At 39.1% G+C, this 24,052-nt stretch overlaps 1 protein-coding gene across 5 annotated transcripts in view; it reads left to right on the plus strand.

Moving 5' to 3' along the window:
- The window catches only part of hmcn1 (hemicentin 1), a 545,704-nt gene that overhangs the window by 503,050 nt on the left and 18,602 nt on the right, over positions 1-24,052 (plus strand). For all 5 annotated transcript variants that reach the window (XM_059647829.1, XM_059647834.1, XM_059647832.1 and 2 more), the window contains 12 exons: positions 1,640-1,810; positions 3,972-4,142; positions 9,114-9,263; positions 9,967-10,104; positions 11,913-12,034; positions 13,316-13,553; positions 14,564-14,626; positions 14,717-14,836; positions 16,464-16,598; positions 17,414-17,527; positions 17,844-17,969; positions 19,232-19,360. In XM_059647829.1, the coding sequence (XP_059503812.1) occupies positions 1,640-1,810; positions 3,972-4,142; positions 9,114-9,263; positions 9,967-10,104; positions 11,913-12,034; positions 13,316-13,553; positions 14,564-14,626; positions 14,717-14,836; positions 16,464-16,598; positions 17,414-17,527; positions 17,844-17,969; positions 19,232-19,360 (1,677 nt within the window). The remainder of the gene's footprint in view (positions 1-1,639; positions 1,811-3,971; positions 4,143-9,113; positions 9,264-9,966; positions 10,105-11,912; positions 12,035-13,315; positions 13,554-14,563; positions 14,627-14,716; positions 14,837-16,463; positions 16,599-17,413; positions 17,528-17,843; positions 17,970-19,231; positions 19,361-24,052) is intronic.

Raw genomic sequence — 24,052 nt, forward strand, 5'->3', positions numbered from 1 at the left:
CTTCATGTAAAAATAAAAAGTCAGAGATAATGGGAACTGCAGATGCTGGAGATTCCAAGATAATAAAATGTGAGGCTGGATGAACACAGCAGGCCAAGCAACATCTCAGGAGCACAAAAGCTGACGTTTCGGGCCTAGACCCTTCATCAGAGAGCCACAAAAGCTGACATTTCGGGCCTAGACCCTTCATCTCTGATGAAGGGTCTAGGCCCAAAACGTCAGCTTTTGTGCTCCTGAGATGCTGCTTGGCCTGCTGTGTTCATCCAGCCTCACATTTTATTAAAATAAAAAGTCAGTTAGTTTTAACTAATTGCTAAGATTAACTTCTGTTATAAAGTTAATTAAAGTGCAACGTTATACAACTACAGTCAGCATTTTCTAATTATGAGTTGTGATCAATCTCCCTTGTTCAGGGCATAAGAGAAGGCATCTCCTAAGAATTGTTAATCTTCACATCTAAGCTTAAATGTTTCTTTTAAGGCCTGTATTATATCCTGGTTATGTATTGAAACCAACTTCTGTGATAAGAGCATTTTTAGCTAGAATTTATTTAATATTGTTGCTAGCTTCAAAGAGGCAACTATTCGCTACAAAATAACTTTAGCTGTTATCGTTGCAGCAGCTTAAGGACCTGATCTAGCACCTGATGTTATTCAATTACTGGGATAATCATTAAAAAAACTGGAATTGGTCATTTATCTGTCCGAAAGCATCCTTTTATCAGAATGGTCTCAGATGAGAACATACAGCATTCTTTTATTGACTTTGTAGCAGTTCTGTTCATAGGTACCATTGTATTTCACTGTGTGAGCAGGCTTCTTAGTTTTGCCTTCTGTCTGTTATCGTGTAAACAAGCATGGGCTACTTAGTGTGTTCAGGTACTAGTCACCTTCCAAATATTAACTCTGCTTTGTGACTGCAGAAGCTGCCAGACCTGCTGAGGTTTTTTTTCCAGCAATTTCTGCTTTTGCACCTTTATGAATAATGTACATTGACTTTAGCTCCAGTAGCAAAGCCTAGTTATCAATTATTTTATTCTTCATTCACAAATGTACTAGATAAATACAAATCAAGGAGTAATTCAACTCTTTTAAACGACCTCATCCAGAAATCGAGTCATTACATCATTTATTTATATATCAAATTAGTCTGATGTTTTCATTATTCTCTGACATGAAAATGAATTGCAGTTGTTGATAAATTGATACATGAAGAAATCTTCCTGATGTTTGTCCTTCTGGATTTTTTGACTATTTCACAGAAAGGATTTGAAATAGTATATGCATGGGAGTTTTTTTTAAATGAATTGATATAATAATTGGATAATATGTTAACAAAATAAATCAAAGTAGAAATAGATCTGTGCAATGATTTTAATGATTGGTGGAGCAAGCTTGAGAAGCCGAATCACTTCCTTCTGCATCTAATTAATAATTTCATAGATAAAAGTGTACTTGCGTGACAGCTGTACAGGCCAAGTAATTGATGAACTCCTCAGACATGTACGATGAAGAGTCAGTGGTCTCGGGTGCTCAGCAACACATCTTGTTTGCTCTAGTTGTGTATCTGTTTGTATACCTATGTCGTAGCTGACAAATTAAAACATTGCTAATAATGCTAAAATTGATAATTCTTTCAGTCCATGGTAATTGGGGTCCATGGAGCAGCTGGGGAACCTGCAGCCGAACATGCAATGGAGGGCAAATGCGACGATATCGTACCTGTGACAATCCCCGACCAACAAGTGGTGGAAGGGCTTGTGCCGGAGCTGACACCCAGGTTCAGCGGTGCAGTTTGGACATTTGCCCAGGTTAGTTGTTTGATTTTTTACATTTTGAAGTATTGTGACACAATGACACAAAGGTCTTTCAAGTAACAGTTACTAAATAGCAGACTGATCAGAAGTGTAGTGATCAACATATGTGTTTGTTAGTTTATTCACATGTACCAGGATTCCCAAACAGTAGGTTGCAGCTCCCAGTGAAATCACAAGACAGGATTTTGTGATTGTGACTTCCAATACTACAATGGCAACTGTGGAGCTCAGACTGAGACTTGACAGCTGCAACATTCCTTTTAAATGTTACGTTAGCAGGGAGAGTTTGGGATTTCTGTCAGTAGGCGTGGCGTAACTGTCTGTTCTCTGACACCCAATTGCACAACATCCACAAAGGCAGATCTTCACTTTCGTTAGTGCAAATCAAGTAAGTTTTAAGTCTCAAACACTTGGTCAACCAGCCATCACTCTCCTCGCTCAACGACTCTTGCCTTGGCTCAACAATAGTCCTTCCCATTCAACAACTTTTCCCTCTACTCTTTCAACAATCAGTCTGTAATCCTTCAGTTTCTCTCCACCCATCTCAGTCTCTCACTTTCCACCATAGAGTCATAAAGCCTGAACCACTAGAGGAGAGTCATATTTGGAAAAAAATTGAAAAGCATTGGCGAAGACATTCTCAGATATGTTTTATAACTGTGAAAAAAAAACAATTCTAGCAAAACATCTCAAAATTTACAAGTCAAAGAAACCAGCCTTTCTGAAATTCTTCCTTTTTGTAAAAACATTGTGTCACCTCTACAGATACAGCTCAGATATATTGAGACAATTATCTCAATATCCAAGTAGCAGTATTGGCTTAAAGTACATGTTAAAGCAGTTGCCAACACAGCTGGTTTCTGCTGCACTTTGTTTTGATACTACCCCTTCATTCAACCTTTCAGGGCAGCTATCTGGAAAGACATTAGCTGAATGACCAGCCTCACTATCGGAAACAATTATGATGCAGTGGTAGTGTCACAAATCCTGGGCCAGATGGTCCAGGTTCAAGTCCCACCTGTTCCAGAAGTGTATCTTAACATGCCTGAATTGGATGATTGAAAAAATATCTGTCAGCCGAATACATCCACTATGAGGTAAAATCCCTCAGCAACACAATGAAAATTGTAGCTGTCACTACTGTGTACTGCCAGCCCATTCCCCACTACGGTGAAATCTTATCTTCCTCAGGACAGGATCTAATTGTACATTTCACCACTAAACAGTGCATTGTTCCCAATATACCAACAACATTGATACTAATGTATTCTTCTGTAAATGCCATGCTATGAGTACCTATACAGAGATTTCATAAAATAATTATGAATACTCATTACTTGTTATACTATTTTTCTTTTGTTAAATAAAATGAAATGAAAAGAGCAAAAAAGAAAAATGCATCATCATATCTCCTCGAGAGAGTCACTGGAACAAGGGTGAAACTTTGCATCTGTTAAAAACTTAGCATGAATATCCTACATTTTTTTACAACTGATTACAAGTCGTTATGTTTCCATCTGAGGACTTCAAAAGAATTAAATTAGGATAAGATATTGTAAACATTGCTGATCTTAGTGTTATTTTAGGTTGCAACTTTGTTCATTTGAGATACATTGTGTGCAGAAAAAGCGGCAATGATTTAGCAGTGGTCCTGCATATAGGTAACTGTAAATCTATCCCGTATCCAAATTCCTTTTCCATTGAAAATAATTGGACAAAATTTAAAATGGACTACCCATTTCCCTTTACCATTGTTGCGCTACTGCAGGTCAAATATCACTCAAGAAATCAGGATGAATCAAGCTGCACTGACATGGGTACACAGAGCTCAAATTTGAGAAGTTTGTCAATTTTAAGATGTATCAACTAAAAAAAATAATGCAACTACTGGTTTGAATTCCTGTATCTTGATTTCCATAAGCAGGGATGCAAAAGAGACACTTAGAAACAGCAATTGGAATTTAAAACAAACGAGAGGAATATTTATAAACGTAAATTCTGCAGTTTGGAAAAGCAATTATCTTTATATAATACCCAACTAATGAATATATTATTTAATACACTAAGATATGGTAAAGCTGTAATGTTTCCTCAGTGACATAAATAATGCCACTACTAATTCTTCTTATTTAATTCCTTACAAATTTGTGTCCAGTGGATGGAAACTGGGGACCTTGGCAAGCCTGGAATGATTGTTCAGTATCTTGTGGAGGTGGTGAACAGAGTCGTCTTCGAATGTGTAACAACCCAGTGCCTTCCAGCGGAGGCCGCTCCTGCCCAGGCGATGGCTCTCAGGTGTCCAGGTGTAAAGTCCAACCCTGTCCAGGTTTGATTGCTGTTTTGTTGATTGTTTGAAGAGACTTCAACTTTGACTTTGGCACAATCTTCATAAGTCAACAAGGACCATTTTAGAGCAAACCATCACCTGAAATAGCATTTTGCAAGATGTTACCTTTCTACCAGAACACCAGTTCATATGTTATCACTTTTGCTATTATTAGTACAGGACTGATGATGCAAATGGCCTCTTTCTGATCTGTAATATCAATCATAATTAATGAAAAATAATGCATTTAAGTTCATGCCGAATGAATGGTAGATTTATAAAGATTCATTTAAATGCCACGTCAGTCAATGCTATACAAAAGCAATTATTTCCCTTGAGTTTTCCTTTCCACATTCCATCTGCAATCTTGAAGCAGTTGATTCCTTGCTACAGTGTAGTTTGCAACTCCAGCATTTTTCTTTAATTCACTTGTGTGATGTGGATATTAATGGCTGGCCAGCATTTTTAGTGCTCTTTCCTTATCGCCATCAGAAGGTGGTGATTTGCTGCCTTCTTGAACCACTGCAGTCCACATGCTGTGCATTGACCCACAATACTATTAAGGAGGGAATTCCAAGATTTTGACACAGGAACAATGAAGGCATGGCAATATATCTCCAAGTCAGGATGGTGGTGTTCTATGCCCCTGATGCCTTTGTCCTTCCAGATGGAAGTGATTGTGCGTTTGGAAAGTGCTGTCTGAAGATCTTTGGTGAATTTCTGCAGCACATCCTGTAGATAGTACACAAAGCTGCTATTAGGTGTTGGTGGTGGAGGGAATGAATGCTTGGGGATGTGGTGTCAATCAAGCAACTGCTTTTTCCTGGATGGTGTCAAGCTTCCCGAGTGTTATTCGAGCTGTACCCTTCCAAGCAATGTAAAGTTTTCCATCCAACTCCTGACTTGTGCCTTGTAAATGGTGGACAGGCTTTGGAGAGTCAGGTTAGTGAGTTACTTGCTGCAGTATTTCTAGCCTCTGATCTGGTTTTGTAGCTACTGTGTTAACATGACAAGTCCAGGTGAGTTTCTGGTCAATGGTAGCTCCAACAATGTTGATAGTGGGAGAATCAGTGATGGTAACACCATTGAATATCAGGGGACAGTGATTAGATTGTCTCTATATTGGCGATGGTCATAGCCTGGCACTTATGTGGCACAAATGTTATTTGCCATTTGTCAGCCCTAGCCTGGATATTGTCCAGATCTTGTTGCATTGAACATGGACTTCTTCATTATCTAAGGGATCACAAATTGTGTTGAACATTGTGTAATCAGCGAACATCACCACTCCTGACCTTATGATGGAGGGAAGATAATTGATGTAACAGCTGAAGATGGTTGAGCCTAGGATATTACCCTAAATCTCACTGGTCATGTGTTAGTATAGACAGTGAGTATCATCATGCCATTTGATAATGTTGGGCAACAACAGCAGAAGTGATTTTGTTACCATCCAATATCCAGCCATTTGTGCTTCTGCACCCTCACAAAGTCGCAATTGGAATTGGCTTAATTAATTGCCTCCCTAAATTTGTTATGTTAATTTTTAACACCTCTACCACTGCCTTATATCAATCATTCATCAATAACCTGAATTCATACAGAACCTTTAAAGTGTCCCAACACATTTCGTAGGAACAGTTATCAATGAAAATTTGACATTTATCCATGTAAGGAAATATTCGAAAGACTTGATCAAGTAGGTCAGTGCAGGGCCTTAAAAGTGGAGAGAGAGGTAAAGATGTATAGGAAGGGGTTATTCAGCTTCAGATAAGGGTTTAGGTAGCTTCCAACTGTAGACCAAACTTGCATACTGAATAGGCCAGAATTGGTGGAGTACACAGCTCTTGGAAGATTATAGGGAGGAATAGATTAAGAGACAGGGAGGTGTGAATACACGGAGGGATTATTGCCAGAACAGGAGCCAAAATAAATCAGAAGCACATGTGATATCGTGGTGAGAGTTAGAATATGGATACCAGAATGTTGGATGGATCCCAGTTTTCAAAAGATGCAGTACGAAAGATTGGCCAGGAGGCCACTGGAATTGTCAAATTAGTGGTAGGTAACAAGGATATAGATGAGGGTTGAACAGCAGGATCAGAGATTATCATTGCAAAGAAGTAGGAGTAGACTTTTTTTTATTCATTGATGGGCTGAGGGCGTTGCTGGCTAGGCAGCATTTATTGCCCATCCCTAACTGTGTAGAGGGCACTTCAGAGTCAACCACATTGCTGTGGGTCTGGAGTCACATGTGGCCAGACAGGTAAGGTTGACAGTTTCCTTCCCTAAAGGACATTACTGAACCGGATGGGTTTTTCTGACAATTGACAATGGATTCATGGTCATCATTAGGTCCTTAATTCCAGACTTTTTTTTTATTGAATTCAAATTCCAACATCTGCTGTGGTGAGATTTGAACCTGGGGCCCTAGATTAACAGTCTAGTAATAATACCAGTAGGCCATTGCTTCCCCATTTCTGGTTATGTAGGGAATATGGGATGTCAAATGGAATGCCACAATTCTGAACTCACCATATAGAATGAAACAAAGCTGAGAACATATGGGTGTGAGGCTGGAAAAGCACAGAGTGTCAGACAACATCAGAGGAGCAGAAAAGCCAATATTTCAGACCAAAACCCCTAGAGACAGTGATAGGTGGATCCTGGTAGGGGTTTATTGTGATTGGTCTGTGGGAAGGGTGGAACAGATAGGGCAGTAGGAAGATGGAGCACAGATGCTCCGCGAACCACCAAAGATTCACCTGCACTTCATCCAAAGTGATCTATTGCATTTGTTGCTCCTGATGTGATCTCCTCCACACTGAGGAGAGTCAGGGACATGTTCACAGAGCATCTGTGCTCCACATGCATCAAACAAACCAACATCCCAGTTGCCATCCATTTTAATTCCCCCTCCCACTCCCCTATTGACATGTCCATCCTTAGCTTCCTCCACTGTCAGTGAGGCCATGTAAACGGGAGGAACAACACCTGATATTTTGCCTTGAGGACTTACAGCCCAAAGGCTTCATCATTGACTTCACCAGCTTCAAAATCCCTCCACCCCCAGCCCTATACCCCCTCCTCACCTAACCTGTCCATCGTGATGAAGGGTTTCAGCCTGAAAAATTGACTTTCCTGCTCCTCAGATGCTGTCTGATCGGTTGTGCTTTTCTAGCTTCACGTATGTTGACTCTAGCTTCCAGCATTGGCAGTCCTTACTGTCTCCTTTCTATCTTCCTACTCACCTATTCACTCCACCCTTTCCACAGACCAATCACAATTACCTCCTACCTGCATCTACCTATCACCATCTCTCCTACCCTCACCCCAGCTCCCAACCTCCTTCCATTTATTTCTGGGCAACCCTGTCCTTCCCCAGTCCTGACAAAAGGGTTTCAGCCCGAAATCTTGCCTTTCCTGCTCCTCTGATGCTGTCTGACCTGCTGTGCTTTTCCAGCCTCACACCTATAGACTGTGGTGTCCAGCATCTGCAGTCCCTATTGTCCCCAAAGCCCGGAACTTCCCTGCTGTTTGGCACTCAGATGTATTCTGAATAAAGTCACTCAATCAATTAGGTGAAACAAAAATTCCATTTGAGTTCTTTTTAAAATTATTCAACAAATTTCTTAGAGGACGTTCTTTGTATACTAGAAGACCCTTATAAATTTGAAACTTTAATTTAAAAGATTATTTAAGCCAAGGAAAATGATTATGCACTGTATCTAACATTGAATATGTTTCAGCCAAGAAACTGCTTTGTACCTTAAGGCTATGAAAGCATACATCGCTGATAGAGAACATTATACAATTGCTCTAAATTGGTTTGTGACTTCAAAAACTTGAATCCAAATTTGTCAACTGTAACAATGAATGGTATTTTCTGAGACATCATCACATGACCTAGCTTCTGTTTTCAGGTACATCACCCATTACAATTAAAGTATTTGTACAAAGATCTTTATTGAGCTCTCATTACATCATCCAAAATGAGTACTCAGTCTCACACTTCACAAATTCATTATGAATATCAGTATATCACAACCATAAGCCAGGACAAGTGCAACATACTTTCAATACTTATGCTTATTCTACCTACATTATAAGACATACATGTTCCAAAGTGGACTTTGAAGGATTGTGAGGAACAAGTGGTTCCTCTTATAAGTAGGGACTAGAGCTAGGGAAAACAGTTTTAAAATTAAAGGGTCGGTTGTTAGAACTTTCCCAGTCTGTACTAGAGTCAAAAATCTTTGAATATTTTAAAACCAGGAGGTAAATACATTCTTGACCAACAAGGAAGTCACATGTTCTTAGGAATAGGGTCAGACTGAGGAACTGTGGCCACAATCTGATGAACCATGATCTTATTGAATGGGGAGCATGGTCAATAGATTGAATGGCCAAATCACCTTAGTTCGTATGATTGTTACTTTGATCTCCATAATTTATCCATACTACCGTTGAACCACAATGCCCCAAAGATACATAAAAATAACATCAGAAAACACCATGGACCCATAATAGTACAATGAACTTCTTGCAATTTATTCTAAACATTCTAATTCGGTTCACTTAAATTCCATGTGTTCCATTGCTTTAAAGCCTTTCAGAAACATTTCATTGTGATCAACACAAATGATTAATATCCTCCCGATTACCAAAGACATGCTGAATGAATTTTTCACATCCCATCCGCCTGCTAAGCATAAGAAGATACCTTTTCCTTAGGTTTACAAACACAATGCATCCCATTCTCAACAGAAATCTATTTCATTGATGTCACTAACAGTTCAGGACATCAAGTTACATAGATAGTGAGAACTCATGGTCCAAAAGAAAATTGACTTTTGGACAGCACTTCTGATTTTGTTATTTATCATGCCCCAAGTAGCAGTTCATAATCTATGTTCCAAGTCATTTCCAAAGTAGCATGAAATGTGCAGTATCTGTGTTTCCTTCCTTCAGGTGGTCCTCAGTATGCCAGAGGAAGTATTATAGGAAATATTAACAACGTGGAATTTGGTGTTGCTTTACTGAATGCTACTACATTTGCCAGTCCAGAAACCGGTACTCAAGTTATACAAGCACGGATCTCAAATGTACCAAGAAGCATTGGTAAGTGTCTAGTGCCTGATTCATCAATTCAATTTATTTTTAATCCATGTGCGAGCATGGGCTATTGAGCGGGTTTCACTTCAGAATCTGTGATTGAATCTAACACAGCTGATATTCAGTTCAACGAAAATGAAATTTCATTAAAAAACAGACAAAAAGGCACTTCTTTAATAAAGAAGAAAATAGGAAATTAAGATTCTCATCCATAGCCATGAGATTAACTCAATTTATAGTTTGAGGTCTCAGGAAGGGTCACTGGACCTGAAACATTAACTCTGTTTTTTCCCTCACAGATGCTGCCAGACCTGCTGAGCTTTTCCAGCAACTTTGTTTTTGTTTTTGTTTTTGCAGTTTACATTTTCTTATCCTACTTCATGCAAGTAATCTTGTCAATATGTTCATAATCCCAGAGGATAATTTAATTCTTTTATAAAGTATTTAGGCATGGCAGCAAGAAACATAGCATCTTTGTAATTCTCTTGTGAGCCACATTAACTGTATCTTTCTTTGAGTTGTATATCAACGGCTTGTAGTATGCCCTCACTAATATACCTTCATTATTGATTTGTCTGGATTCTTTTATGATAAAAAAATCTTCAGGTGTCGGCAGTTGTATACTGTATACATATTGTTATATTACTGACATGGTTGTTTATAATTTTCAAGCTTGTTCTGTTTGTGTTAAGCATTCCATTTTTTTTAGGTCCTGCCATGAGGAAACTCATCTCAATCTTAAATCCTATTTATTGGACAACAGCAAAGGAAATTGGGGAAGCAGTTAATGGATACACTCTCACGGAAGGCATGTTCAAACGGGAGACACAAGTTGAGTTTGCCACTGGTTAGTTGATAAATGTTTTTTTAGATCTTGTCATAGCACATGACAATTGGAGAAGAATGTTACTTATTTGAACTTGCCAGTTCACAAACAGAGCTTTATTATAAGCGGAAAATATTTTCTGTGAAATAGTTGAAAAAACTATTTTCCCACAGTCTTCTCTAGTCTTTCCTCTCAAACATGCTTGGCTAATGTAAAATATTTGTCTGTCCCTTTGAATATTGATATAAATAAGTGAGCACATTTTCCAATTAAATGTAGATGTACTGGCATCACAGATTTTGAAATTGGATTAAACAAAATGCCTTTCTTTGCTTTTGTATTAAATCACAAATTAATTTAGTAATAACAATTCATATTCATTTAAAAAGTAGTGAGTTGACAGCTCTAAGAAGATTATCTCACTATGAGATATTGTATTCTGAGCAGCTTGATTTATTTTGTTGTTAAAATGAAACATTATTCTTGGATCAAGTGATTTTGAGTTTGTTGTATTTGCTGGCTATCAAGTATGCGTTTATGTGATGTGTAAAATTAAATATTTAAACCTCAATCTTTCAATAATTTTCCCCAGCTGTTTTCACTGGTAACTGCAAACAAATAGTCAGAAATGGTGAATTATCATAACCAATATTTTTCAAGTCCAAAGCAATTTTTTGTGCTCACATTAACACACATGAAATTCATGCCTCTACCATCTTAAGTAGACCAGTTAATCTATTTTGTCTGAAGAGGTCAGTGGCTGAGTTTAAAAATATTGTAGCCAAAAATTCACGTGGATATATAATCCTAAAGAAAACAAATCAAATCCCAAGCATTTAATGTTGGATTTCAGATAACTAAATCAAACCAGCTTTAAGACTAATATACATAATTATAAATCCAAGATCTCACATTGTCCAATAAAAATTTAATGCTGAGCTGCTTATTTACTTTCACACAAAAGCTAGGTTCTGATTAACAGTCTAACCTGCACTTGTTCTGAGCATTCATTTAAGAAGTCAGAGAAATTGAACCTTATATCCTTGAAAAGACATGTTTACACATTTCTGTAACAGCAGTTTACTTAGACTCAAATTCCACTGTGAGTACCTCAGTGAAGATGCTCGCAAAATAAAGTGGAATGCTGAAAACAGCATGAAACTGGGAGAACACCACAACAGAATTTCAGGCCCATAGCATTTCAAAGTCGCACATCCTCTGATCTGCCCAAGTGTTTTCTCTTATAGTCCAAATCTATGTATACAATGGACCATAAAGGTTCACTTATAAAGCCAAGTTTTGTTCCCATTGATAGATATCTATCACACATTGCTAATCCTGACAGATTTAAGATTTATCCATCACTGCTGTAATGTTTCTGAGAAACTACTACAAAAGCTATGAACTCTCAGAATTCAAACAGAATGAATAAGCTAATAAAATTTAAATAGGACCTACCTAGGTTTGGAGGGTCCTCCCAGTCTTGAGAGCTGCATGCAGCTTTACACTCTCAGATTGGAATTCACTATCTTGGTGCATGTGTCCTCTTAAGGTAGGATCAGTTAGTTATCAAGATTTTGTTAATTTCTAAGAGTGGCTGTTTCCTTACATTTTAAAATGTATCTGTTGTAATGAATCAATTATGATGACAAGAGTGGCAATAGACTTTTTTGAAAATTTGAGTATCTGCCAAGGATATCCAAAATATTTTATGTATTTATGTCCTGTAATCTCATGGCACCGAATTCAATGCCACACAGTGGAACATTGATAACAGCATGGGCTGCATGAATGAGAATTATTTTTGGTTTGGTTGCTCTGGTTTCTAGGAGAGATACTACGAATGACACACATTGCTAGAGGCCTGGATTCAGATGGGGCACTGTTACTGGACATTGTGGTGAATGGATATGTGCTGCAACTACCCTCATCTGTAAACCTTAATGTTAAGGTACAATAGGAAATGTACTCTGATTCACAATAACAAAGCAAGACTGCATATTTAGCTTGAACTGCTTGCAAATGTACAATCAAATTAAAGATACTATTAAAAATGTTGAAGTCTACCGTGCATGTATACTTCATGCTGCACGTTCCAATTTTTTGAAGTCAAAAGTCTCACCAGAATCAAAACTTAATTTCACATTATACAGGTAGTAAGTTCTATTTGAGAGTCAAGGAATAGTGTGCAATCTGTTAATAATGGATTCTGCTTGTTCAGTTTCTGTAAGATCTGAATGCATGCATATTACCTCTACTGCTTCAAATACAGTCATAATCTCTGGTGATCTGTGTATGTATTACCTAGAAAAAAGTCAGTTACATACTATTTCTCCCCAAGCCTCATATTATCACTTTTCTAATATTTAAATATTCTAACATTGCTTTTGATTTTTTCTGAGAGAGATTAACTCATAAAGTACCCATTAGGTCTGTTGTTCTTAGATTAGGGGTTTTAAAAAATGTTTGCTTAGGAAGTTACTGGAAGTGTGAGCTGGCAAGGCATAGTGATTGGTGGACTCTGGTGAGCAACCGCACAAAGTGTGAAGTTCCTTGACCAAATAGAGGATCAAGAAAAAACTGACAAAGTAGTGGAAAATGTATTTAAAATGGATAAATTCACTGTCAAATTGGGACAGAAACAGCAACAGAGAGAAAGAAAGATTAAATTAGGGTGTGGGGGGGAAAGAGATTGAAAGGAAAAAGAAGATTGTTTTTAGTTACAATTTGATTTTTTTTTAAACTCCAACATAATTTAAAACTTGAAGAAATGTGGCATTATGTTTTTAATTTTTTACTTTTGGGCCAAAGGGGTCTGTTGTCCACCATGAACAATTGTCACTTTACTGAAACATACTGAGACTGCTCAACTTAACTTTCTGACCTAGATTTAATGAACAATTAACGTGCAAATGCAGCAACTTCAACTAAGTAAGAAAAGGTTATGGTCAAAGTGATATTTTCACTTTGGTGATGGAATGGCACAAGTTGGTCACTTGCAACAATTCACAGTTCATAGGATATTCCTTCACATGTTGCCGCTGAATTTAAACACCAGTGATGGCTTACAACCTTCATTTTTTTTTCCCAATAACAACTGGGCCACAATGTTGCATGACAGCAAGGTTAAGTAATCTTGGGTCACCTGTCACCATCCATTATGCAAATCATTGCTGTTTTTGTGCAACAAAAATATGAAACGTATTAATTGAATGTAATTTTGTGTGTTCAGGATTACACAGAGGACTACATTCAGATTGGACCAAGTCAGATTTATGCCCATTCTACTCGAATGTTTACAGTCGATGATGCCAGCGTACCATACTCTTGGAATCACACCATTACTTATGGACATAATCGAGGACGAATGCCATTCTTAGTAGAGACACTCCATGCTACAGCCATTGCAGCAGAGTACAGCTCTTTGGATGAAATTTTAGAATACAAGATTCATGCTACTATCACAAAAGGTAATGAAAAGTAATCTAATTCTTGCTCACTTTAAATTAAGAAAGAAATTCTTTGTCATTTTAAGAGTTGAGACTCATACTTAATACTACATTTAATACTAATCAGTTAATAGTGATCAAAGCTTCTAAGTTCAGAGTAGCCTGGCGTCCTAGTGCTATCAGAAATCATTAATTACCTTAATTTATAACACAATCCTATTCAAACTCAGGACCAAAGCTTCTTCTGGAGTACTTTTTCATCTACAAGAACAAGAGCAGCAGATGCATGGGAATATCATTGCCTGCCAATCACCCTTCAAGTCACACACCACCCCTACTGTTAAAAATCCTGGAACTTCCTCCCTAACAGCATTTTAGGATGAGTTTGAAGAAGGTTGCTTTCAACATCTTCCTCAAGCATAATTAGGAATGGATAGTATTGCTGGCCTTGCGAGCAATCTCCAAATCCTATAAATGAAGAAACATATTAATATTTAACATACATAATATAGCTGTTTGTAATTCTTGCTCTAAAGCAAAATACTACAGATGGTAGAAACCTGAAATAAAACAGAAAATATTGGAAATAATCAGCAGATCTGGCATCATTTGTGGAGAGGAACAGTTAATGTTTAAGATTTCTGATTACAAAATTTTCTGACTCTCCTCCAAAGCTAAAACTTTTGTGCAAATGTGTTAACACCTGAAAGGGTTGACCAATATCAATGAGGTAAGCTTTGCTCAAAAGGATATTAAGGATTGTTCCTGAGGAGAACTGACTTGTTATTGTCCTAAATTGCAAGACCAGTTCTCACACTGTTGTCCAATGAAAGATTTTCACTTCACAAAGCTGACAGACTGGTTGATTATTAACAATAGTTTCTGGTTTTCTTTTAATTCTACATTATTTATTCACATCTTGTACATTTTAACAGAATTATCATATAAAAATGTTCTGTTGTATCTCTGTGCCAAATGTGTTAGCTTGGTTAAAGTGATACTTTAGTAAGAAGGAAGTTTGTTTTATACAGGTGACCGTAGTAACCAATGTCCGAATGGCTTTGTTTTGGATTCAATTGGGCCCTATTGTTCAGGTGAGTACAGTACTGTGATTCAAAACTGAGTTTTGTGTTGAGGTAATGACTGAGGAAACCCTGTCTAAAACCTTGTATAATTCCACACAGATGAAGACGAGTGTGCTATCCGGAATCCGTGCTCGCATATATGCCACAATGCAATGGGAACGTATTACTGTTCGTGCCCCAAGGGTCTCACCATATCTGCTGATGGAAGAACCTGCCAAGGTGTACCAGTTTTCTATGGAATAAAGTTAAATTGACACCCAACATGAGACAGAAGTTAACGTCAAAGAAAACTTTTCTGGAAATCTCTTGGCAAAATTATTTGAACAAATTAAGAGTATAATTTCTTTACAGAAAGCACAGGAAATATGAAAACAAATGACTTGATTGTTAAAGATGCTTTAATAATCCAAATAGACTAATTGGTTTAGGTTTCAATTAAAATTAATGTTTAATGACATACAAGATTGCAATCCCAAATTTCTGACTGACATTGACCACTATACTGTACTAGTTAAACTACCGTTAACTTGTGTAGACAGTGGAGTAGCACAATAGGCTGATCCTCTTTTCTACTCCCACCCTAAGTAAATTGCAAAAAATTGCAAGTTTGCACAGTGAGGGCTTTTGCTACAATAAGGTCTTAAGTTGAACTTCCTTTTCTATGTGAAGGAGAACTCTATTGACTGCTCTTTTCACATTTGCCACACAAAAATGGAGGCAGAGGACAGCTTTGGGTCTTCAGAGGATCTTCTGTCAATTCCCAACTTCACAGCCTGTAAAGGCAGTGACAAAGGAGGCGATAAACCCCAAAAGTAAGAGTCAAGGCTCTGAGTCCAGCAGTGAAGGGTAAGGAGAATTTGGTTGCAGCTTCCTGCCTCTTCAGTTCAAGCCAAACACACACTACTTAAAATATCAATCAAGCTGAGACTTTCATTGAGAAGTCTCTTTTTTAGTGCACTTTTGCCCCTTAAAAATATTCTACAACACATCTCTTCCCCACTCTAGCACCAGTTGACCTGTTCTCTGTGCCTTAGTTTCCCCTGTTGGCCAGAGGAATCAAGTGAGGAGTTATCTGTGCATCACAAATGACTTCCATTCCAGGGACATAGATTATAGTTGGGTGGATTTTGAGAGGTGAGTGGAAGCCAGTGCTCTATGTCCTAATTCCGCCCATAAAACAGAATCCCAGCAAATGGTATCTCAATTAAAATAGAATATTGTAGAAGCACTCAGCAGGTTAGGCGGTATCTATGGAGTGGAAAAGATAGGAATAATGTTTCACGTCAATGATATTTTTGCCAGAGCCATTTCTAAGATTTGGGTTTGAAGAAAGACCAGGATGATGGGATGAAGTCTCAAATTTGCCTCTCTCTTAATTCTTACTGGCCATGTAACAGGAAGTGAGATCCCTCCGAAATTCTCAGTGCCTGTCACTGGATACTTAGTGTGAAACTGGAGAATAGCTTTCTAAGACTTGGAATTAAACCATATTTCTAAGGTGGATTCGAGAGGACATTGTTCGATTTTAATTACTAACTGTGGCTGAGTTTCTGCTGGTAATTCTGATATGTGGGTTTTCCATACTGTTTGGCAAGACAAAAATTGGAAAATTATTCCATTCCCCAGCATTTTCTCAGTATTCAGGTTATAGTTTGAAATGCAGACACCAACGTAAAAAGTTTCAGAGCCATCATTAAATAGAAGTACTAATTCTAATAATATACACGGAAGAACTAATTGTATATGGTCTCTGAAATTCTAAGTGTTTTAAAATTTGAGTGACCCCGAACCCTTTGCGCAAGATTATTAATTTTTAAAGTGCTGTCTCTGCTCATTGTTCCTCCAGATGTGAATGAGTGTGCTTTAGGTGGCCACACCTGTCATGCTGGTCAAGACTGTGAAAACACTGTTGGTTCATATCAATGTATGGTGAGGTGCGGCATTGGTTTTAGACGGACACTCGAGGGATTAAGTTGTCAAGGTAAAATCACTGTCCTTTGAAACAACATTGAGTACAGTCACCTGTGTTATTTGTTCATGTTGCATGTGGTTCAAAGAGGCAAGGGGGAGCCTGGATTGTCAAAGATAAACATTCCACACTATTAGTGCATGTAGTTCTAGATAAATCATTTAAGATGATAGCTTCTCAATTCAACAAAAAAGGAAAGAATGAGGGAGCAGATTCTGTTCATAAACAATTTGGACAAAGCAAAGCATGTTGTCACAATCTGACCTGTGATGTTCATTTCACTGGAAATAATAGGTGAACCGTAATGTCCTTGTCAGCTTCGATCGATTGTGCTACGGCTATATGGCTGTTCCACTCTCCCACCACATAGGAAATAATAATCTTGCTGTCCCACTCTCCCCGCAATTCCACATCCAGGGAAATGGCAAGGAAGGCCGGATGGATGCGAAGAGCTGGCATCCCAGCTGACTGCTATTTTAAATAACCACCCATTATGTTCTCAGCCGACGGCTTTGTGTCGCATCATGTGGGTCATTAACAAATACAGTAAATCATTTAGACCCTTGCGTAGATTCTTGAGGGACACGAGTAGGCACACCTCTTCTGTTCTCTGCATTCCTTATCTCCCTTTGCTGGGCCAATTTCCTAACTAGGTCAGCAATTTGTTTTCAGTTCCTTGAGCTGCAACTAAGAATTTTTCTTATTTTTCTTTTAATTAATGTTGTGCTTTAGCTACACCTAAATATGAGTTCAGATTTTTTAAAAGGACAAACTATAAAAGCTTTATGACACAAACTACAATTAGTGTTTTCCTTTCCACCTGCAAGACATCAACGAATGCCAAGAAACTCATCCATGTCAACATCGTTGTCTGAACGCCATTGGGAGCTTCCGGTGTGTATGCAATCAAGGTTATCAGCTACGAGGTAGAAGATGTCTGGGTAGGTACAATGGGTCAGGTAAGGATGCCTCACATTTAACATAATGTAAACACTATTGCTTCACAGTCAGGTGCAATGTAATTTTTGACTCTGCATTTAATAAATTTGACATGAATAGTGATTTTTACAATTTGCCAATAAGTTGAGAAAGAAGTGAACATCAGTTTTACATAAATAGGTCAAATATTCAAATTAGAAAAATGTTGTGAATCACTGAATATGGATCCAATGTTATAGATCATTCAAAGAAACTTTATAAAAGTTATAAAGTTCATCAACTCTGACACTGTTGAATGTTTCACATTTTATTGTTTAGATATCAATGAGTGCAGACAGAATGTATGCCAGCCTGATCAACAATGTAAAAACACACGAGGGGGATTCCGGTGCATTGATCTGTGTCCTAGTGGAATGACCAAAGCTGAAAATGGAAGCTGTGTTGGTAGGTTGAAAACAATACAGTTCATTCTCAAACCACCGTTATAAAACCTGGATACTGGTTATCTATCATAAGATTATTGTTATTCAGGAATCAGGTTGGTTAAGGACTACAGTGAAACACTTAATAGATGCAGCTTCATATCTGCTTTGGAACTTTAATGCCCCAATTAAGTCTCAATATTCAGTTAATATAGAACATCAAAACACAAGTGCAAAAGTACAAGTACAAAACAGAAGAATGATGTTTTCCTAGTAGGAGTTTTTATTCGAGAGAAATCTCATGGCCTGCCTTATTTAGAAAGTCCACCAGATCAACCGTTGAATCAGGCAACTGATTGGAACGCTTGCTGGCAGCCACACTGGAACAATGAGTCTCAACCAGGGAAGAGCTTCCAACCAGTCATAGGCCAGCATCTCCAGAATTTGGCTGTGGCTGTTAGAGGGACACTACTCCCAAGATGAGAAACAGAGGAAGGAGGGTTTGTGTGGTTAGGTGTTATTGTATTTAGCACTGATAAATTATAGTGGTAACAAAGTTGGATGAGTCTGGGGTGGTCAAGTGATGTTATAGAGATAGCAATAGATGGTCCCAGTGTTGACAATCCCTCTTGAATAGTTAGAGAGCTGATGATGCATCTAACAATATTATAATTCTCATGGATTGGCATTCAAATGTTGTCCAAATCAAATTCAGTTGAAAAATTGCAATTTTGGAATAGTTCACTTAGAGAACATGAAGAACTAAATGGACTGGGCCTCATAGCCTGTGACATGTGATTACAGTAAGATAATTCAACAGCAATTCACATTTGTGAATGTGTATTTTCACTCAATTATCTTAGGAAATGATGCTGGGACTAGCAGGTTTGGGTAAATCATTGCTGTTTTGTACTCACTGCTCAGAGACTTAGTTTTTTTAATTGCTTTTAAATGCGTTCACATCAGATCAAATTATAGATAATGCTGTCATAATCATGATGTCATATGATTGCCTGTTGCAAGTAGCATTACAATGCAACGTTTGTCTTTTTTTATAAAAAAAGATATTTATCTAAGAGGGTAAGAGAGTTATTTCAGGTATTTTTGTATGTTTTCTTTGCTGAGTCTGAATTATTTATCAGGTATGAAATTGAACATGTGGCATAATTTTTATTCTCAATCCAAGTCAATTGTTGTACCCTTTTCAATGAATAGTGGAATGAAATGAATGACATCTTACCTTGATAAGATAATTGTGTGGTTTTGATAAATGTTTCTCTGCAGATATCAATGAGTGCAGAGATGGCACCCATCAGTGTCGTTACAACCAGATTTGTGAAAACACACAAGGAAGCTACCGTTGTGTTTGTCCACGAGGTTACCGATCTCAGGGAGTTGGAAGGCCTTGTATTGGTGAGTAACAGATCCTATTTTAAGTCCTTTCCAACATGATGTTGACATGATCATTAAAATTAGGTTGAGACTAAGGAAAATCTAGATGAATACTAGGGGAGACATTAATAGTGATTATACTAATAAGCCTCGAAGTGTAGTAGGAAAGATCTTGTAATGCATGAACATCATCATGGACCACTTCGACAAATGTCCTATTTCTGTTTTGTACATTCAATGTAAATTATTTTCATGTAGGTTAAGCCTGTTATCTAATGATGTGATACCTGCTTAGGGTGTTCAGATAATAGTATTCCTTTTATAAATTATAAATGAGTCAAAACTTTATATTTAAACAGACAAACATTTCTTTAAATACATTACTAAATGTCAATTTTCCCAGAATTTAACTGAAATCTTGCAGTGCTTTGAGATGGATGATTAGAGAAATCAATTTGCCATTGCTCTATTTAAAGGGCAGTTTTAGTTTATTTTCCACGACAAACCCACTGAGTCCTACAGTTACGTTAGCTATAAATCCTCACACCCTGCTTATTCTCACTATTTCTCAGTCTCTATCGCATGTATTCTGATGATGCCAGCCTCGACAAGGGTGTGTCTGAAATGTTCACGCTCTTCCTTAACCTAGGACTCCCCAGCACCATGATATACTGGGTCCTCAGCTGGTCCAACCCATCTCCCGCACTTTGGTCCTCACCCCCTGTCTTCCCTCCCACAACAGGGCGAGGATCCCTGTTGTCCTCACCTACCATCCCACCAGCATCCATATCCTGAGGATCTTTAGCCACCATTTCCACCACCTTCATTGGGATGCCACTGTCTTCCCTGGTCAGCCTTCTGCAGGGACCATTCCTTCCAGGACACCTTCGTGCACTCCTCCCTCACTCCTAAAATGTCCCCACAGCACCTTCCCATGCAACCACATAAGGTGTAACACCTATCCATTTACTTTTTCCCTCCTCACCATCCAGTGCCCCAAACACACTTTCCACATGACGCAATGCTTTACCTACACTTCACTCAATCTAATCTTCTGCATTCGCTGTTTACAATGTGATCTCCTCTGTCGAATGGGTGACCACTTCACAGACCACCTACATTCTGTCTGTAAAAATGACCCTGATCTTCCAGTTGCCTGCTATTTCAACACAACACTGTATTCCCTGACCAACAACTCTGAGTCAGGCTTGTTGCAATATTACAGTGAAGCTCAGCGTAAGCTGAAAGAACAGCACTTCCTTTTCTGCTCGAGAACTCTACAGCCTTTTAGACTCAACATTGAGTTCAACAATTTCAGGCTCGAGCATCTCCCCCCATGTCCTTATCTCAACCCCTACACAATAGGCCTTGTCACTACATGGGCTGCTCCCACAAACAGCCTATTGCCAGCTACTAATAGTCCCCATTAATAACTATTATCCCTGGCTGACTTTTTGACGCTGTAAAAGACTCTGGTCAGACCACATTTGGAACATTGGGAGCAGTTTTGGAGCTCCATATCTAAGAAAAGATGTGCTGGCCTTGGAGGAGGTCCAGAAGAGGTTTACAAAAATGATCCCAGGAATGACGGGATTGTCAGATGAGAATTGATTGAGGACTCCAGGTATATACTCAATGGAGTTTAAAAGGAGTGGGGGTGAGGGTGGGGGAGGGAGTAGAACCTCATTGAAACTTGCTGAATACTGAGAGGCCTGAATAACATGGACATGGAGAAGATTTTCCACTAACAGACGACATGAGAACCTGAGGGCACAGCCTGAGAGAGAAAGGGAGACCCTTTAGTACTTAGATGAGGAGGAATTTCTTCAGCGAGAGGGTGGTGAATCAGTGGAACTCATTGCTGCAGAAGGCTGTGGAGGCCAAGTCATTGCATGTCTTTAAGACCAAGATCAGCTCTTATTAGTGAGGGGATTAAGGGTTAAAGGATAAAGGTAGAAGAATGGGTTGAGGACATATCAACCATGATTGAATGGCAGAGCAGTCTCGGTGGGCCAAATGGCCTAATTCTGCCCTTACGTCTTATGAACTGCTTTAGGATTTGAGGAGTGACAAATAGCACTGAATGTTGTGCACACGTAAACAAACATCTCCACTTCTGGCCTTAAGATGAAGGGAAGATCATAGATGAAGCGGGTTGAGTCAAGACCATGAGGTTAAGGAACTCCTGCAGAGATGCCCTGGAGCTGAGATGACTGACCCTCAATAATCAAAAACTATGCTGCAACTGTATAGGGTCCTGGTGAGGCCACACCTGGAGTACTGTGTGCACTTTTGGTCTCCCTACTGAAGGGGGTACAGAGGAGATTCACTCAGTTGATTCCAGAGTTGAGAGAGTTGGACTATGAGGAGAGACTGAGTAGACTGGGATTATACTCATTGGAAGTCAGAAGAATGAGGGGCGATCTTATAGAAACATGTAAGATTATGAAGGGAATAGATAAGGTGGAGGCGAGGAGGTTGTTTCTGCTAGCAGGTGAAACTAGGACTAGAGGTAATCGCCTCAAAATAAAGGGAAGCAGATGTAGGACTGAGGTCAGGAGGAACTTCTTCGCCCAAAGGGTTGTAAATCTGTGAATTCCCTGCCCTGTGAAGCGGTTGAAGCTACCTCGCTGAATGTTTTTAAGGCAAGGCGAGATAAATTTTTGAACAGTAAACGAATTAAGAGCTATGGTGAGTGCATGGCTAAGTGGAGCTGAGTCTCAAAAAGATCAGCCATGATCTTATTAAATGGTAGGGCAGGGTAGAGACGGCCTACTCCTACTCCTTGTTCTTATGTATCAATCTTTATTGTATCATCTCCAAAGCATTTACATCCTTCCTTGAATAAAGAGACCCAAACTGCACACAGTATTTTATATGTAGTTTGTCCATTGTGCAGGACTATGGAAGTAAAATGACGTTTATGACCAATATTATTCCATTAGCCTTCATGAATACTGACTATTCCTGTGTATTAATCATTTGTGACTCAAGCACTAGAACACCTCTCACAATACAAATATGAGGGGGTAATACAACAGCAGCACAGGGTATTGATGATACCACATTGTGATTACTATGTACTGTGTTGTTCTCCTTATTTTAAGAAGAATGTTAATGTATTGGAAACAGTTTGGAGAAGATTTACTAGATTACAATTTGGAATGGACATGTTAACTTGTGAGGAATGGTTGGACAGGTAAGGCTTGTATTCAGTGGTGTTCAGAAGAGTAAGAATTGACAAGATAGGAATATGGTATCCTGACGGTTTTTACATGGTTTACATAGAAATGACTTTTCCTCCTGTGGGACATTCTAAAGCTAAGAGACACCATTTAAAAATACGGTTTTCTTTCTCCCAGAGGGTCATGAATCTTTGGAAATCTCTTCCTCGAATGACAGTGAAAGCAGAGTCTTTGACCATTTTTAAGCAAGAGGTGGATAGTTCGTGATAAACAAGGGGTTGAAACATTATTCTAACAGTGATAATGAGAACTGCAGATGCTGGAGAATCCAAGATAATAAAGTGTGAAGCTGAAAGAACACAGCAGGCCAAGCAGCATCTCAGGAGCACAAAAGCTGATGTTTCGGGCCTAAACCCTTCATCAGAGAGGGGGATGGGGTGAGGGTTCTGGAATAAATAGGGAGACAGGGGGAGGTGGACCGAAGATGGAGAGAAAAGAAGATAGGTGGAGAGGAGAGTATAGGTGGGGAGGTAGGGAGGGGATAGGTCAGTCCAGGGAAGACGGACAGGTCAAGGAGGTGGGATGAGGTTAGTAGGTAGGAGATGGAGGTGCAGCTTGGGGTGGGAGGAAGGGATGGGTGAGAGGAAGAACAGGTTAGGGAGGCAGAGACAGGTTGGACTGGTTTTGGGATGCAGTGGGTGGAGGGGAAGAGCTGGGCTGGTTGTGTGGTGCAGTGGGGGTAGGGGACGAACTGGGCTGGTTTTGGGATGCGGTGGGGGAAGGGGAGATTTTGAAGCTGGTGAAGTTCACATTGATACCATTGGGCTGCAGGGTTCCCAAGCGGAATAAGAGTTGCTGTTCCTGCAACCTTAGGGTGGCATCATCGTGGCACTGCAGGAGGCCCATGATGGACATGCCATCTAAAGAATGGGAGGGGGAGTGGAAATGGTTCGCGACTGGGAGGTGCAGTTGTTTGTTGCGAACCGAGCGGAGGTGTTCTGCAAAGCGGTCCCCAAGCCTCCGCTTGGTTTCCCCAATGTAGAGGAATTCTTAAATGACATTAGTAAACCAGGTGGGTTTTTCCTGACAATTGATTCACTGTCATCATTAGACTCTTAATTCCAGATATTTATTGAATTCAAATTCCACCATCTGCTGTGGCAGGAATCAAACTCTGGTCACCAGAACATTATCTGGGTCCTTGGATTAGCAGTCCAGCGATAATACCACTAGGCCATTACCTCCCTCCTTTGGATGTAGTGCCAATCAAGCGGGCTGCCTTATCTTGGATGGTGTCAAGCTTCTTGAGTGTTGTTGGAGCTGCACTCAATTAGCAAGTGGGGAGTATTCCATCACTGTCCTGATTTGTACCTGGATAGGCTTTACAGAGTCATCAGGTGCATGCTGTCTAGACTCTGACTTGTTCATGTAGCCGCTGTATTTTTTATGGCTTGTCCAGTTGAATTTCTGGTCAATGGAGGATATAGATTTGGCACATTGGTTAGATTTTCTCTTTTTGAGTATGGGC

This window comes from Stegostoma tigrinum, chromosome 8, assembly GCF_030684315.1.
Source record: "Stegostoma tigrinum isolate sSteTig4 chromosome 8, sSteTig4.hap1, whole genome shotgun sequence".
Classification (NCBI taxonomy): Eukaryota; Metazoa; Chordata; class Chondrichthyes; order Orectolobiformes; family Stegostomatidae; genus Stegostoma; species Stegostoma tigrinum.